Below are 18,134 nucleotides of genomic sequence, written 5' to 3'. Positions count from 1 at the left end.
GGATTTAACAGGAAGCCAATGAAGGGAAGCCAAAACAGGAGAAATATGCTCTCTCTTTCTAGTCCCTGTCAGTACTTTTACTGCAGCATTTTGGATTAGCTGAAGGCTTTCAGGGAGTTTTTAGGACATCTTGATAATAAAAAATTACAGTAGTCCAGCCTGGAAGTAATAAATGCATGAAGTTTTTCAGCGTCACTCTGAGACAGGATATTTCTAATTTTAGAGATGTTGTGCAAATGGAAGAAAGCAGTCTTACATATTTGTTTAGTAATAAAAAAAATCCTGTTTTGACTGTTGTCCCTGTTGTGTACCTGCTGTTAATTTAATTAACATCAAAGCAGCTGAAACTAATTAATAAAAGCTTCTGTTACTTAACTGACCAGATGAATACTCTGATTACAGAGTGTACCTTTAATTTTTGGAGCAGTGTACAACATGTAATGCATATCGAATAAATATAATATATAGATTTAATTGTACATGGGAGACTTGCCACTACTGACTATTCACCACTACATATAATATAGAAAAATTAGTCATTCATTTAATGTACTTTGTGTTGCAGATGAAGTTTTAGTGCAGTGGATGCAGAGAGAGCAGAGAGTTGAAGACTCATTACGAGCTCAGGTGCCAACGAAAGGATTCAGACTCACCTCATGTTTACTTTAGCCTGTACAGTGCTTACTTTACTGTCTATGTTGTTCCTTACAAAAAATCAGTGAATGTAAAATCTGGTGGGCGTGTACACTTCAGTGACTAATGTCTTTCCAGATTTGATTGCAAAAGGCAGCTTTCCACAAAGGTGTAAACAATCCACTGTTTACTGTTGCTCATAGCTCGAGTGATAAAGATCCTGAACGTAATGCCTTCTTTAATGATAATAAAACCAGTTATGTTAAACCACAATGGTGGATAAAGAATCTGAACAGACAACAACTGATAACAATGAAATATGAAAATAATTTAGGCGTGTAGAGTATAACTTACAAATGTATCTCTCCGAGGTAGAAGCCCAATTGACCTTTTTAAGAACACAGAGTGTCTTAATTAGCTTCACTGTATTTATAGATAATCCCCTGCTGTGCATCAAACCTGGAATTATTATGAAAATGATTGTGTAAACAAACAAATGTTATTTTCATTCCTGTAGCAGTTACAAAGAGCATGTGAAATATGTGTATCGCAGTGCAGCGTATCAGCGGCCACCATGGTTCACACAGAGACTTTTGGAAGAATAAATAATTCATAAGAAGAATAAATTAATTTTTCCTCTGATGACAGAAATGTTAAAACACACAATTGTGAAATCAAATCCAGTCACAAGTTCTGCTTCTGTAGCTTTATTTGCCTAGTGTGATGATTGATTATAAACACAGCAGTTAATATAAATGTAAACCAATGCTGGAAAAATTATATTACAAGTTATATCCCTGACTTTGTGCCTCGTGTTTATGATTATCTACAATTGCTGTGTTTTTTTTATTGTATTTTTTTTTTTTTGCATGAGACTTAAAGATGTGTTACAAATTTAGGCTGTGAGGTTTAAAAGTTGCTTGCATTTACCAGACAGCAAGGGTCTGATGAGAGAACTCCTGAAGATACGACACGATGGGAAATAAAGTATCTTGTAATATTTTGGGGGGACTTGCCCCATATTTGGACTGGATGTTAGAATATTTGGCATTTGGTGTTTACTCTTTTTCTTCAGCTGTGTTCGCACGAGCCTGCTGCCTAAATGCATTTTTAAAAATATATGTGTATTAAAATCAGTTCCAGACATTTCTTGCCACTTTAATTATTCTGTCTTATTGACCGAAGAGCTATTGCTGCAGTTGCGTTCCTTCCTGTGTGGTCTGTCACGACTGAGTAAAATTTGGCATTACAATCACATAAAAGTAAACTCAAACCAAGCATCATGTTACATGCATTTGAGATCTCTATGTCTGCTCCCTGTTAGACCCTACGACCTATCGCTTTTCAATAATTTACCCTGAATACACACAATTCAAAGTATTTATACAGACCTGCACAGCCTCAAGTTCACAACTTGAGCCTTGAACTACGACCTTCCATGCCGGGACTTTTCCCTGTAGTTTGATATGTCGCAGCATATGCCCAGCTAAATATAGCAGATCTGCCCTCTGTGTGGCAGATTGCTCAGCCTCTCACATGGTCAAACAAAACTCATCCTTTCATGAAGCAACATAAAGTGGCCTAAAGGTGGGAGGGAATAAAGGGATGATTCAGACGGGTTTAAGCGGGAGAGTCATGATCCTGTACGTCCATTTCAGTCTCAACTCATGACTCATAACTGTTTTCTTGTTGCTACTGAAAAACAAGCCTTTCAGACTGTTTTCATATATTGCACAGCTATCTGCAGGGTAATGATGCTTTCCCTGGTCCCCAGGGAGAGACGAATTACACATACATGCTCCACATATAGAGAAACTAAAATCTGCAGTTTGCAATTTGGTTTGCAGTTATGCAGTGTTTTTTCTTCTTCTTCTTTCAAACCTGTCTCCTACTTGCAGGTGCAATTCATAGCAGTCCCTCTGATGTAACAGGCCCGCTGCCAAGTTTCAGCAGTTATTCTAATGCACTTAACAAATCACTTTTGGCAGTAATCTTGTTCTATTATCTCCCTTTACTTGAAAGAGAAATGCAGCGTGATTGTAGTGCAACCTCTTTGATGTCACACCAAAGCAAAACGCGAAAGGACGGGATGGAAAAAAAAAAGATAAAATGAGCGCGGGGATAAGGCGATTTGAAAAGCACTTTGTAAGATTATCAAGGGATCAAGACAGACTTTGTGACAGGAAAATGACGACCATAATATGTGCCGAAGAAAATTTCACACATGCACAATTAATTAAAATAGTTTCCATTTATATGTTTCATGTTGCCTCAAAAAGAGATTATGACTTCCATCTTTGTGAGCGTGCTGCTTTTATTCTTCTGCACAAGAATAGTGAATCATATTATTTTTCAGCTTGCATTCACATCAATAATTCATCATGAAGCTGTACTGTTGTGTTGTTGGCCGCATTACAGCCGGTAAATTTGGAGAGCACTCCATGACTCATGCGAGGTGCGCATAAATAGGCCACTCAAACAAGTCGCTTCCATTAGCACTGCATAGACCCTTCATGTGTACATATCGCATGACACATTCCTCCTATCCGGCAGCAGTTTGATCTAGTTGGAATAAATGAAATAGGATCACTGTGGGAACGATGCTGTGCAAGCAGAGAAAGAGCGATATGCATTTAGATACCTGATATTCAAAAACGAAAAGGTCCTTTCTTCTTTTTTCATACTAAGACTAGAATTTCTACCATGCATCTGCCAGCCAGTCAGGTTGAATTCATGTCCGCTTAGTCACATATAGTTTAATGATGACTGGAATTTAATATCGTCTGACTATTTCAGAAAGTGCTGATCTGCTGGGATCAGCACAAAAGTAAAGAATCAGAAGAGCGTCTCTGAATGTACAACATGTTGAACCTCGAAGCAGATCAGCTGCAGCAGCAGAAGAGCACACTGTGTGCCACTCCTGTCAGCTAAGAACGGGAAACTGAAGCTACAGTTCACACAGGCTCACCAGAACTGAATAACAGAAGACTGGAAAAATGTTTCCTAGCTCGATGAGTCTCAATTTCTGCCACAATATGTGGATGGCAGGCTCACAATTAGGGTAAAACAACATGAGACAATGGATCCATCATGGCTTGTATCAACAGTTCAGGCTGGTACTGTCATGTAATTGTGTGGGGGTTACTTTCTGGGGCACCTGAATGCCAATTACCATTGTTTAAACACCACAGCTGACCTAAATATTACTGCTTACCACATGCAATTAATAGGATCGGTAAAATGGGAGATTTCTATCTGTTTTCTGAGTTACAGAGTTTTTACAAACATTATGATGGAACTGATGGCCTTTTCAATATGAAATGTCACCACGTTTATCCTATCGGACATTTGTGATATTAATTAATTCTTGTGTTATTACCAAGAAAGTGTTTTGTTGACCGTTGACAACCAAAACCAAATCAGTTCTTCCTTTTAGTGACGGTGAATGACTGTCAAATCTGATTAATTATGATTATAATTAATTATTTCTATTGTGTTCCAAAGAATGGGACTGATGGATGGGTGAAAAAATGGGTACTGTTGTTAATTTTCAAAATGTATATTGTTTCTCAGAATTAAAGACTTTTGCCTCAATTTCTTTTTAATTTCCATTAGGTCACATGCTTTGGGGTAAATGGCATAAGCTAGATAGATAACAAATAGACACAGTAGCCTATTTCAGATACATTTGGATCATGAACTTTAATATCCATTTCTCTCGCAGCTCTATTTTTGCTGTGATGCTTTCACTGTGAAACCCTCCACTGGTTTGACCAGACAGCTTAGACTGCCTGTTAGCTGTGCTCTATTTAAGGTCCAGTGGGTTTTTATAGCTATAGTTTTACCTTCTGGAAATGTTGTCGGGGACAGTGTGTGAGCATCAAACACAAGAGTAAAGTTGGGGGCCTGACCTCATCTTTACCCTGAATACAATCCATAATATCTGAAGAGTGCTACCTTGAACGCCATCGTCGTTACATTTAATGCTAACTGACTAACAATGAGATTGAATTTCTTGACGTTGAAGGTCAGCACATTTGATAAAATACATTTGCAGTCGTTTGAGAAAATGTCAGCCTGTATTTGTAGAAGTCTGCTGTGTTAATAGGGGAGCTCAAAGACACCCACGTCAACAATGATGCTGCTTATGCCGACAAGGACTTTGGCCTCGTGAAGCACTCCCAAGTCCTGATCATTACAGATGCTAATGGTAGTTTAGGTGGATGGTTGTTGAGAGAGAGATGATTACCCTGTTATGTAAGAATTTAATAATGTAATGCGCTCAGGCTTATGAAATGGTGCTGAAAATTTTTTTTGGGTCAACATTTTTTTATACTATTGTCATTTTTTTGTTCATTTTTTATGGGCCTGCAATTTTTTTCCCAACTGAGACTAATTAAAAAAATAAAAAATACTTTAAGCACAAAGTTGTGAAGGGGCATATTTGAACCTAACTAGGTGGAATTTAGTAAAACGGGCTCTAAGGGAAACCCTGCAATGTTAAAAAGGCCAAAGCACACACAACACTACAATCACCACAGTTAAATAAAAGTGGAATCGCTGCATGTGATGACATAAATGTACCGTATGTATTAATCACAGTGCTACCTGGGAACAAACTGCCAGCACAGTTGACTGGGTGTGCTGGCTGTCCTGTATCTCTGCTACGTCATCACACTCTACACAAAGGCAAATGCAGGCTTAGACTAGCACGACTTCACTGAATTAAAAAGTGCAGCCAGTTTGAAAACAGATTGTTTGTGTGAACTGCACGTCCTGCAGCCTTACAGTTCCATTCTGATAAGTTATGTTAATCAGCTCTACGTGTGTGGGCGTGTTTCGGCTCGGTGCGCTGCTACAGCGGCCCCCAAGTATCTGTGCTCCAGGAAATTACAAAAATGATCATGCAAAGGCAACTATAAAGACTGTAACTTCTATTCAGAGACAAACATGACGATGTATTGCATACATTACACATAAAAAGTGGCACACCAAAGTGATAGAAGTACATTTTAAAATACTTAAATCTTACACTGCTTGACTGCTGAAAAAAATGAGACACACCACAGACAAAGTCAAACTTTCAGTACATTCAGGAAGCGGCGACTGAAACATTGACTTCATGAACACCTTATTTAAGGATAACTGTGCTTTTTTGGGTATTTCGTTAAATTAAATGAAAACTTAAATTAGAACGGTAAATTACAAGGCACAAATATTTAATCTGACAATATGCGGCATGTTGTTTGAAAGAGAAGCCAATAATAGGACAAGTGCGTATTGTCCACACACTGAAAACAACACCTTGTAGACTGAAAAGCCATAACATTTTCAACATACTGGGTCCTTAATCAGGTGAATCGCCAACAGTATACAGAAAAGCAAACAGAAAATAGATACGAAATCAGTTACTGCACAATGCAGATGCTTTTGTAAGCATGGTAAAATCTGACAATGACTCCACAATTCCTTTTGCAACACAGGTCCAAAGCAGCACCCTAAAGCCAGCAGTAATCACATTTGTTTGCCCTGTCATTATTCTTTTGTCCTGCAGAGGGGCCTCAAGCTAAATGCTCTAGTGTCTCGAGCTTCTGACAGTGAGCCATGAAAACAGAGGACGGATTCTTTTATATTAGTCTGACTGAAATGTGTTAACGTTAACGTGCGCTTAGTCATCCACAGCAAACTGTAACATTATGATTCTATCGACCAGAATTGGCTGTAATCAGACAAGTTTAATCAAGTAAACCCATCATACATTGCTATAAATACATCTTAATACACCACACTGACCTCAAACGTGTCAAACTTGGAGTAACCTGAACAATAAAATATCACGAGACAGAACAATTTGACCGAATCTGCAGCAGAAACCTGTTTTTGCAACAGAACACGATCTCCTCGTTTGGTGTCTTGCTACATGAGGGTATGCTGTGTGCGCCACAAATGCTGCATTACTGATTGTCTCACTCTGCTTATTCAGATATTTAGAGGTCTTGACTACATCTCTGTGTTAATGCAGCTCATATGATACTGTTACTTACAGGAACTTTCAACCGCAGTGATATGTTGTCACTTTGATTGTAGTATTGAGATAAGCTGCAAAAGAAGAGAACATATGTTCTGACTTAAAAGTTTATTTTTTTTCCACTTGGAGTAAATCATATTAAAAAAACATAAATGGATCACTATTACACTCCACGGGGTCAGGGACACTTGTAGGATCAAAGTGGACAAGGTGCTGCTGGACACTTTCCAATTAGAAGATTAGTTATGAGCATTGTGCTCGGAGTTCCACAAACCATGTCTATGATTGAGTCTTAATTTAGCTTCTCCTTGTTTGATTCCCAGTTTCCTGCTTTTGACAGCTGAAATTATTTGTTTGGCCATACTGTGAACTGCGATGCAAGGCAGAAGTCATTGTTTTGTCTGACAGGCAGCTTTGCTTGTTCCCCGTAACAACCTTCACACCCCCTCCTCCTGTCTGCAGCAGGAGGCCTGTGTAATTACATCCAAACCATTCCCCTCTCCCTACGCTTGATATCACCGCTGACATCCACTTGCACGGCCCCTCCTCTCGCGCACTCTCTCTCTCTCCCTCTCGCCCCTCTGAATCTCTGCTGTTGGAGAGCTCTCTGGCAGACAGTGCGCAGTCCTGCCTCGTCTTCAGTTGTCTGTAGTGCAGCGGAGCAGGTGGAGAAGGAAAAGAAACGGGGGAGACAGAGGGGAGAGCAGAGTATGGCAGACAGCTGGAGAAGGAACTGTTATCCATGTGAATAATGGAAGATGGCTGACTTATACGCTGGGATATTTATTCAAAGAACAGTAGAAAAACTGATGCCTCAGTGTGTCGGGTAAGTGTGCAACTACTGTGAATGTAAGACTTTGCTCCATAGCAACACATAGCGTGATAAAAACAAATTGGAAAGTCTTAACATTCTTAGTGTTTTGAAGTTAAGATTGTTATTAGAATTATGTTTTCCATAGGACTGGGGCCAGCTGGTGCTATTTAAGTACGCAGCGAGTTATGAGATCAGGGGGAGATCACCAGTTGTGACTGAGGTATCCTCCTTAATCACTAAAGAGTGAAAAAAATGGAGCTTCCTTTCCACCTGAGGATTGAAGGCTGCACCAAATCCAGATCAAATGCTCTGTGACTTTATCAGATCCACCTGTCACACTCTGCAGGCAGCCAGGTCTCCAACTGCACATGTGGGGGTATGAAATCAACTGACGCAGGGGACTCTGATTAACATGAGACTGATAAGAGGTGATAGCGAGTCTAGGTGTGACAGCGCTGTCACTTCCATGCAGATATTGGAATTAGAAGGGCTTCTCAATAGTTAGGTGAGACAAGCAGATTTAAGACTGACTGATAGAAATCATGCTAGATTCAACTGAGTCACGTGAATAACACATAGAGGGTTATATCCATGTGATTCACTGGGTTTGAAGAGGCGTTTTTTTCCTCACGGGAAGTGGCTGTACTCATGCTATTCAGCACTAACTTGAGAATGCAGAGCAAAGATCAGGACAGGCCTCAAATCCCAAGATCAGTGATGAGCGACGATTGTAGTGCCTTAAACTCTAGATGCCTCTGTGCTTTTACATGGCAATGATGATAGCAATGAGTAAAATGAAGTGACGTGTTTCATTTACAATAAAATATTCACAAATAAAATGAATTTTCATGTTTTTAGAAAGTAACAAGATTCAAAAAGCGATCTTCCGGACAACACTATTCACGCGCAACATAAGTTCACTGTTCACTGGTAAGTGCTTTTGCAGTGTAAACATATTGACATGCTAATCCTCCAAATGGGAAAATAATGGGAGTGAATTTCTGCCTGGTTAATGTGCATCTACATTAGCAACTGGTCCACCTTTATTAAAGATATTCAGTTGTCAAGAAAGATGAGCACAGCAACCATGTATGCATGTATGTGTGAGAAAGAGAGAGAGAGAGAGGGGGAGAGAGTAGGTTACCACAACTTTATTTTGGTGAATCAAAGTGCACAGTGTGCAGCGAGCTTGTAGCATGTGAGTTATGCAGGGAAACACAATGCGATTAGTAGGAATGCACAGTCCATTGGTTGATTTGGATTAGTAACAATCACAAACTGATATTATTGCTTCAAAAGCAGCGCTAACTCTATTAGCTGTGGTTGTGGAGCCAGCTGAAATCGAATTCTCGTGTGCAAGCAGAGCTGGTGCATGTGAACCTACAGTGGCCTGCGATCAATTTGCATCAACCTAGCGGCGGCTGTATAAAATTTAAGCTTAACACAGTAGATATGGTGTGCATAATTGTGTACAAATGGGGCATATGCTCCCTTTCGCTGCCTGCGTAGCCACTCAGCTGGAAGGGAAGGCTTTCATATAGCTCCAAACAGATGTTCCATTCATACCAGGGGTGGCTAACCATCATGACCGATTTAATGCTATTTCGGTAATTTTGAGTTTAGACCTTGTAGATGTGTTGTTTTTAGTGTTTGCATGATTGAAAACAGTGGTGAGGTTTACCTAGCTACCTTGCCCAAGAATCCTCTGGCCAGTAATGATTTAGTGTTTACCAGTAGCATTTATGAGCTAGTGTTGAGGTTCAGCATTTGTTTTGAAAGTAAGTTCAATATACCACTACAGTACCATTGTTCTGCATGGTCAACTGAGAAAATCCTTGGTAATAGTACTTTATATATAATATATTAATACTCACAATAAAGAAGATATCTGGAATCCACCTTCTAAGTTTAGTTGACTGTTCTCGGGGAAACAAGGTGACTTATTATATGATACAGTAAAATTTACTCTGGTGATTTTTTAATCTTTTTTTTTTAAGTCAACAGTCTTACTGAACACTCTTTCTCACTTCTTCCTCAAAGTAGGGGATTTCTGTCTGTTCAGGCAATACAGTGTGCTTTTCTGTTTACTAAAAATGATAATTAATTTGGTTAATAAGTGTGTAAAGAGTAGAAACAAACCATATTGTGTAGTAGTAAAAAATTAGCATGCTGGATTACAGTTTGAATGGCTTTTTTTTTTTTTTGGAAAAATCAAAGTCAAATCAAAATTGCCATCAGTTCAGTCATGAAGCATTTTTTGGAGTCAGTATTCTTGCAAAGGCTTTCCTCAAGTTTTCTTTCTCAAATGGCTTAAAAGGATCATTGATCATCAAGTAAAAAGTCATGAACCTGATCTTCGAATCCACATTACCTATCCTGACACAGATCACAAGATCCAGCCTTTGAGATATATGAGTTTTATTTTAAAATACACTCTCTAGGACTATATTTTACTGAAAATAACAATTCAAGTTTAGTGAAGAAATAAAAAACTGAGGTACAGATATGAGCTAATTATCTTTTTACAAAGTTTTTGTGTCATTTTGAAATGAGACATCTAAGGAAATGAGCTGATGCATTATCACAATAACGGTCCACAAAATGGAAGGACACTGAGTCTGACCTGAATTCATTACACTGTGAGGAGGAGGAGTGATGCCATCGTTTTGTCTTCAGACTTTGTTTTTTTCCCTCTTTATTTAATTGTCGGTGCCTCCCATGTTAGCTTAACCTGTATTCAATTAGTTCCCTGTTTGTTTCTAATCCTGTCCCTATCACTGTTGTTTATCAGGTTGCCTGCACAGCCTGTGTTTACGCCTGCTTCCTCCTATCTGCTTCCTCTGTTCTCGTGTTCCTGTGTTCAGTTCCTCGTGTGTTTTTGAGCGTGTTCGTGGTTATTTGGGTTTACAGCAAGTCAAACTGAAATTAATCTTTTGTTTATACATCCTGCCTATGTGTCCAGTGTTTTGATCCTCATCCCTGTGTTCTTCTGTGCCTGTGTGTGCTCTCAAATGCTGACTTCTATTATAAAAGACATTAATTAGACGGAGATGGCATTAAAAAATAGTACAAATGTTACACATATATTAATATATAGTATAAAACTGATATAAAACAATGAACAGCAAGGAGAAGGAGACTGATTGAAAAGATTGATGAGTTAACTGAGACATACTGTGCTCCACTTTCCATTTCATGCTCCACAGGTGTTCAATTATTCCTAATTGTTCTATTTGTTTCTCTCTTACAGACAGTTGCAGGCGTTTACTGGAATCATAAGCAGTGTTTTGACAATACAGACTATTGTGAAATCATCACTGGGAGAAAGTGCTGCGAGCCTCCTCTGTATGTCGGAGCACTGGTGTGTCACCCTAAAGAAGCTATCAGGAAAAACAGAACCTTGAGGAGCAAACATTCATATCTTAAGTGACACATGCAAGCCAACTTTCCTGTGCTTGTCTTCTCTAAAAATTCTGCACAATACAGTGTGTGCTTTGTGGAAGGGAACACTCCACTTTGATGTTCATATTACATATTAATTTTATCCCACAATAATTACCATAATTAACTATATGATGGAGATATATGTTAAGTTCTTCTGTGGACATCACCTCCTATAGATTCATGCTTTCTAAATAAATATGCTGCTGCTTGGTCTTACTAATGAACTAAGGACATCAAGGAGCCAACTTAAAAGCTCAAATTTAGGTTAAACGTCACTGGGAACTGCTGTCCAGTCTTAAATATGGAATCAGAAGGAAGCACAGGACTGTCCACAGCTGCACTGGTGGCCATCGCCTGCAACACCTTTGTTGCCATCCTCCTTCTCCTCCTCTGTCTAATCCTCTACCGGGCCTGCAGGGTTCCTTCTAGCCCAGAGAGGCAGCCTGTGCTGGCTCCAAGTGAAGCAGAAACCCAGCAGATGAACGAGCACAAGTACCTGTTAACCTCCTGACTGATGAAGAATGAGTCAAATGTAGCAACAAGCTATGACCTCAGCGTACTCCTCCACAGGAGAGGGAAGTGAAGGAGCACTGAGCCTGACTGCAAGCAATAACGAAGCTTGTCCTCTCCTAGTGTCAAAAAATAAAAAAATAAAAAATAAAGAAATCAGCTGTCGCTCTAAAATCAGAAATGCCTCACAAAAACAGAAAGGATGAGTTGTTGTGGAGTGAGAGAACTATTTTTAAACAGCGATCACTTGTCAAATCTGGTAACTGGTTTGACAAAACACACGGGGGAGTGCCGGTGCGAATCTGTGTTTAACGCACACACAAAAAGCCTCGAGAGGAACACATGGTCACAAGGATGTCTGCAGGTTACGTACAGACTGAGAGAAAGGAGGGTTCAGTACATGAAGAATGACTACCGGTAGTACTTGTTGGAGGTTTCTAAATATATATCCTCTTATTTCATATGTTGGCCTGAAAAAAAAGAGAAACAGTATGTTACTCAGAACAGGGACTTGAGCCCGTGTGGAGTCTGTGTGTGTCACTGTCACTCATAAATATCAGTGGACTGTGAGGCACAGTGCTTTTGCTATGGGTGTTGTATAAGAACTAGCGATGCTTAGTTGAAATAGCAGCCCTCATAGTGACATCTGCCTGCAGCCATGTGTGACAGGCAGCTCGCTTTGGACAGAATCACACGCTGATCACGTAAAGATCTTCAGTTTTACCAACATCCCATTGCAAATTATTAAGACTCAACCACTTCTCCACTATTACAGCTGAGATCACACGTACATCAAAAAGGAGTAAGAAAGAAAAGGTTCTCAAAATATATTCCTACTCCATGCGCGAAAATATACCTACTGCTAATAGACTCCTTTTCATCATTTTCTTTTTCATATGAAACACAATATGAGTAAATGGATTAAGTTTAGAGAAAGTCAGAAAACAAAGAAGTTCATATCTTTAAACATATATTAGATATTATATAAATACATAAATATATTGAGGTTGAATGAATCACTGATTAACTGATCAACAATTAATTACCACATATTCCAGAAACTTGCTGAATATCACGTAATAATGATGCTTAAAAGTCAGTGCCCTAAGGGTGAAATTATTTTCTGGACATGCTAGCGAAGATTCAGTGAATTTATGACCTTTGTAGTAGAAGTGCTCTCCCTAAAGACTTGACCACACTTCCATATAATCCTCATGTGTTATACACGCAGCTGCAAGAACCCAGAAAGCTGAAAATAAGCAAACCTGGCAGTGCTTTAGCCAAGCTTCCACCCTTTATGCTTCCTATTACTGCAATAACAACATAACTGTATAACTGCAGCCACATTCTCATTACTACAACACGGGCACTCTCATTTATTACACATCTGCAAACATGAGATGATCAGGCAGCGTTCTCCAACCACACTTGGAGAAATTGTAATGTAATGAATTACTCATAAGGGAGAAATTGCTGGATGTGATCACATCTAGACCCAAAGGATAAAGGAACTCTCTGTGGCAGAAAGACAGAAAGAAAAAGAGCTTGGGAGACAGAGAGCAAAATGTTATTCCAGGTGAGCATTAGAGTACTGGGCGGCGCTTTACTGCAGATCATTAAGAATGAGAGGAATGAAAACAAAAAATAAAGGCAGAAACCATTCAGTAGATGGAACATTAAAAGGCTACCATCCCTGGAACGGTGCCCAGGACTATGTGTGCCAGTTGTTTGGATGTGGTCCACAAGTGCCCAGTCTAGTAGGGTAATTTATCTCCCTGTCCAATGCTGTGACTTTCCCCCTTGCTATTTAGCTTAATTAACTTGTACCATACATATGAAATGAGCTTTATACATGCCTGCAGAGGAGGTCAGACAAATCATAATGCCTGGTTAATGTGCACCAAGAACAGCAATTTCAACAACAAATATGATGTGATTATGAATAAATGATGGACATCTTAACTTAAGCTGGAAGAACACATTTTAATAAACATATACATATCGGTTTGTTGTCATGTGATGTTTACTGAATAGTGTGAACAAAATAAGTGTTTTTCATGAACGGCAATGAAACACTCTATTTGTGTTTGGCTTAGAAACCAAGGTGACCACTTTAACCTGAGTTTTGGTCTGGTTCTCTTAGCAGGCTGAGGAGCTTCTCCATTTTCGCTACCTCCACTTCTGGTCCCTTAGGCAGCTCATGACCTTTCTTGGCCTATAGACATTATACACACACACACACACACACACACACACACACACACACACACACACACACACACACACACGTACAGATGAGAAATTACTTGACCTTATACTTACCAAGCACTGTGGGAAACCACAAACCCAGCAGGGAGTTAAAAAGGAGGGCAAGATAATAAAAGCAGACAAAAATTGAAATGGATGCAGGGTCAAAAGTAGCAGAGATTTTATGTTAGTCTATTGAATATAGTGAAATCTGCTGTGGAGACACAGAGCTACTGCCTAAAGGGCAAATTCAAAGCCATCTTCCAAAGTTATGGTGAGATGACATTAAATCCTCCTGGGTGTAGTAAAGCACAGCCTCTTAAGAGCGATATAATATGGCACAGCTTTAGTTCTATTTTGCTGCAGGAGTTAATTTCACTTCTGTGAGAGGATATTTATTAGAACTTATCAAAGCTCCTCTACAATTGTTACAGGCTTTACTCATACTTAATACGGCTTTGATTTAAGAGGCCCAACAGAATAAACCTCAAAAAGCCACAGGTAAAAATAGAATGGCATGTGGGCACATTAATGAGCAGATGCAACAGTATGTATTAACCAATGATATACGTGTATCCATCTGTTACACTGTAACTACCAATCCACATTAGATATTACTTCATCCAAATCATTATATTCAATAAAAAAGGACATTTGTTGATTAGGCCATCCCCTGCAGGTATTGACTACACCCTGTTGCAAACCTCTGTGTTGCGATGAAGTTCAAGCCTTCTAAAGTGCTGTGGTATTTTAAATAAAAAAAGAGTATGAAATGATGAAAATGGAGGACTTTGTATAAAATTTATATAAAAATTATATTTAAAAAGTGTCATTTTTCAAAAACCTATGGAAATAACTATGTAATCAATTCTGAAGCGAAGCATCTCGTGTGAACTTTTCATCTTACTAAAAGAAAACAGTAAGACGTTTGACAATTTGTTTACCAAGTCAAACACTATTAATATTAAAAGCAAAAAAATGTATGTGCTGTACTATTTAACGTATCTGTATGTAGGTGGGATGCAGTGAATATTTCTAGAACTAGTCATAACTGAACATAGTGAAAAATGACAGCTGAGCAGCTAACGCCTCAATTTAAGCCTGGAAAAAATATATTTGCTGTATATTTCGGTGTGGCTATTTTGACATTTGAAATAGTCAAAGGTGTTCCTCTGAAGAAAGACCATCTTATCTCAAGATAATATATCTGGGCAGTGATGAGTTTTCACAGAGCAGAGTGAAAGGCTAAACTCAAAGTGAATAAAGCTTCAAAACTGATCTCAGTCATAAAGGTTTTGTCTCAAATTGAATGTATCCGGATTTAATTTTCCAAATACTTATTTTTCTGGTTATTTTCCAAAAACATAAAACGGCAGACTTGTCTGTGTATAATATGAATGTGTACTAATTTTCTCCATTTACTGTAAGGCCTTAAATTTGATGTCTTCTCATTTTTTGGCAATGCTACACAAATTATGTAGAAAACTAAATTTTAATATGGAAGTTTTATTTAAGAGTCATAAAATACTTCATAATGCGACTTTTATGATCGACCCATCACTGATTTGTGGGCATGAAAGTAGGAGGCTGAGATGAGATGAACGCATTCATGTTGAAAGTAGCTAAACAGTGTGTTGTACTGAACATACACAGGGTCATTTGATGTTAATGGACTCACTGAGTAACACGGCAGAATCTACTGGACAGTACAACAATTGTATGTAATGCTGTCTAGTTAGTGACTGTTTATTGCTGAGATGTGCATTGCATATTTTCTATTTTGGACACTAAAAGCTGTAGTTCATTCTGGAATGTCCAAACAATGACTTAGAAACTGGGGAGAAGAGAAGAGCACTAAAAGATAACAGAAGGGTTGGACTGGTTTATAGTACTAGCGCCAAGACTATGATCTACTTTATAGAAACCCTTACAATTGGTAAGTACAACACATTGGCTAGTTTGGCTAGACCACTTTTGGGTATATTTATAGTTTTGGTAGGCTAAGATATGAATTTTACAAGATATATTATTGATAATATTAACTGTGGGTGTTACTGTCTTATACTTATTTGCTTCAGTAGCTTCCAAATTGCTCTGAGCCCTGTCACTGGTGCTGAACTGAGCAATTATTCCCCAATTGTATGCTTTAGGGCTACGGTCTTAGGTCGCTAATGAGGCAGTGTTGTGAGTGTGTGTATGTGTGTACATGCCTTATTATGCTGTACTTTTATAAACCGTGTTTATGCGGGCAGGTGAAAGGGACCTGTTTGTGTTTTGGCGATACCATGTATAATGCAGCATGCATATTACACTGGTCATTAGAATTTATTCTATTTTACATGCACCATTGTGAACAATGCACAGGAAGAATAGAGAGGCTGTAGGGCTGACTTTAAATGTGTCCTGATTAAAGTGTTGTGACTCAGCGTGCCACCCGGTTTCTTTTATGTTCAGACAGAGTGATGTGATTACTCCACAGCCCATTAACCATTAGCATAAGTGGCAACAGCGTCTTCAGGGACTTATAAATTGTGAGTTGACCAAAGTACATTTTTGATTTATTTCATAGCTACAAGTTTAAAAATACGAAAATGAAGATCAAAAAATACTTTTTTACTCTTCATTTTCTCTGTAATGTTTTAGCACTCTATGCCCTCACCATTTTAAAATCCCAAACTCAGAGCACAGAAAAAAAATGCTGTAAGCTTTCTTTTATATTGTAGCTTTTCATACACTCATTCATTTACTAAGAACACTACACAATGAGGCTAATTGTTAACTGGGATAAATATAAAGGGAAAAAAGCAACAAAGGCAATTAGTAATGCTAATGGTGGGTGGGGGTGGGAGAGACTTGCTATTTAGTAAAATTAGCTCGGGGTCAGGACACTGGACTGAATGAATCATTTGATTTGCTTTAATTGATGTGGAACAAGTGGAAGTCGCGAATGGTGCGGTAAGCTTGTTAAGACTCTAACCTTCGGCTTCTTGCGGAGGTTAGGAGAGAGTTTGAAGCTGGTGACATAGCCTCGGTCATCACCCACTATGATGACAGGATGGATGGGATTAAACTCGACGTGGGTCAGCTTGGTCTTCTTTTTGTCCACCACCAGCTGCTGGCAGATCGCCTCGTATTTGTTGACGCTCAGGTCAAAAACATGAACCTGAAAAAGAGGAGCGATCATGCCAGTGGTACAGATTTATCAATCTTTTAATAGTTGTGACCCTCTGATTAATTGACTTACATTTCAGTGGTAGACCAAAACAACAATGTTTGTATGTGCAACAAACCCACATCTCATAAACTGAGAACAACAATAGGAAGTATTCAGATATTTCAAGTAAGTAAGGCCTGCATGTGTTTCTTCTTTGTGGTGGTGCACAGTTCTCTGCAGGGAGGCAAGACTGACCATCTGGTGAAAGGAAGGGTGTTCCTAGTAATTCAGTGAGTGTGCATTGCTGTCCACATGAGCATGTGTGTTTTGTGCACTGTGTTGGCAGGTCCAACATACCGATGAGTTTACAGCCATTGTTATCCAGAAGAAACCAGATCACAGATTTCTTTCTGTTTGAGTGCATTTTAGACGATTCCACTGCAAAGCGCAGCCCACTCCTTTTATCAGAAAGATGACTGTGCGTGGATCACTTGGATTCACACTGTCTGTGTGCATCAGTTACACACAAAGTGTCATAGTCATAATTTGTAACCAATCATCATACTCCACCAGGGCATGGTGACTTTCTGCAACCTCTTGTCACTGCAGCCATTAACTACGGTGTTTTTGCTGTTCACATTTAAGCACTAATGTAACATTAGTCATGCCTGATTGCAGGGCACAGACTACATCTGTAATTCATGCAAGAACTTGAAGCAGAGAGACATTTTACTGTGATGAATTTATACTTCTAAAGTGCCAAACCTATACTGGAGAGAACAAAGCTTTATGTAATGAGGATTTTTAATAGTTTAATAGTTTAACCACTGTAATCATTTCATTGCAGACTCGGTGGTAATGAAATCAAATGTGCAAAGGACTAAAATGCCTCAGAGCAAACTTCACTTAAGTTGCATTGACAATTACATCAATTTTTTTTTCACTTGACCTTAACATTTGGCAATCCAATCCAACATTTTTGATGGCAATCCAAAAGTTCCACAAAAGTTATGCTGAATAAAAAGATGCAGCAGTCTGTGTGCAAAAGGTTAACAGCAAATGCACGGGAAGCAAATATGGACTTGAAGGCTAATAATGTGCAGATGAGTCTGGACTTTTTATTATTTCATGCTGACACTTTATTTCCCTGACAGTCGGCTCAGATGGAGAGGCAGGGACAGATAGAGCGAAGAGATATTTGTTTGCACCACACAAGTCTGTGTCATTCTTACACCTCAGTCATTATCCTTATGAACCCATGCACACAAGCAAGTACGCATACATGCTCTCTCTCTCTCTCTCTC

At 38.9% G+C, this 18,134-nt stretch overlaps 2 protein-coding genes across 3 annotated transcripts in view; one reads left to right on the top strand and one right to left on the bottom strand.

The window, feature by feature from the left end:
- Window positions 1-13,204, top strand: part of LOC102207777 (transmembrane protein 233) — a 16,455-nt gene extending 3,251 nt beyond the window's left edge. The window contains exon 3 of one of the 2 annotated variants that reach the window (XM_005731285.2): window positions 10,726-13,204. In XM_005731285.2, coding sequence (XP_005731342.1) covers window positions 10,726-10,905 — 180 coding nt within the window. In that variant the 3' untranslated portion in view covers window positions 10,906-13,204. Of the gene's footprint in view, window positions 1-565; window positions 1,773-10,725 lie in introns of those variants that run through there. The other variant, XM_005731286.1, reaches the window with a different exon arrangement.
- A 188-nt stretch (window positions 13,205-13,392) lies between these two features.
- Window positions 13,393-18,134, bottom strand: part of dnai1.2 (dynein, axonemal, intermediate chain 1, paralog 2) — a 17,864-nt gene continuing 13,122 nt past the window's right edge. Inside the window, exons 19-20 of the mRNA XM_005731287.2 lie at window positions 16,654-16,839; window positions 13,393-13,644 (exon numbers count right to left, since the gene is read on the bottom strand). Of these exons, the coding sequence (XP_005731344.1) occupies window positions 13,543-13,644; window positions 16,654-16,839 (288 nt within the window). The 3' untranslated portion in view covers window positions 13,393-13,542. The remainder of the gene's footprint in view (window positions 13,645-16,653; window positions 16,840-18,134) is intronic.

This window comes from Pundamilia nyererei, unplaced genomic scaffold (genome assembly GCF_000239375.1).
Source record: "Pundamilia nyererei isolate P.nyererei 1_Seehausen unplaced genomic scaffold, PunNye1.0 scaffold00042, whole genome shotgun sequence".
In the NCBI taxonomy this organism is placed as follows: domain Eukaryota; kingdom Metazoa; phylum Chordata; class Actinopteri; order Cichliformes; family Cichlidae; genus Pundamilia; species Pundamilia nyererei.
The sequence above is the reverse complement of the archived record's forward strand: the minus strand, read 5'-3'. Positions and strand labels throughout refer to the sequence as shown.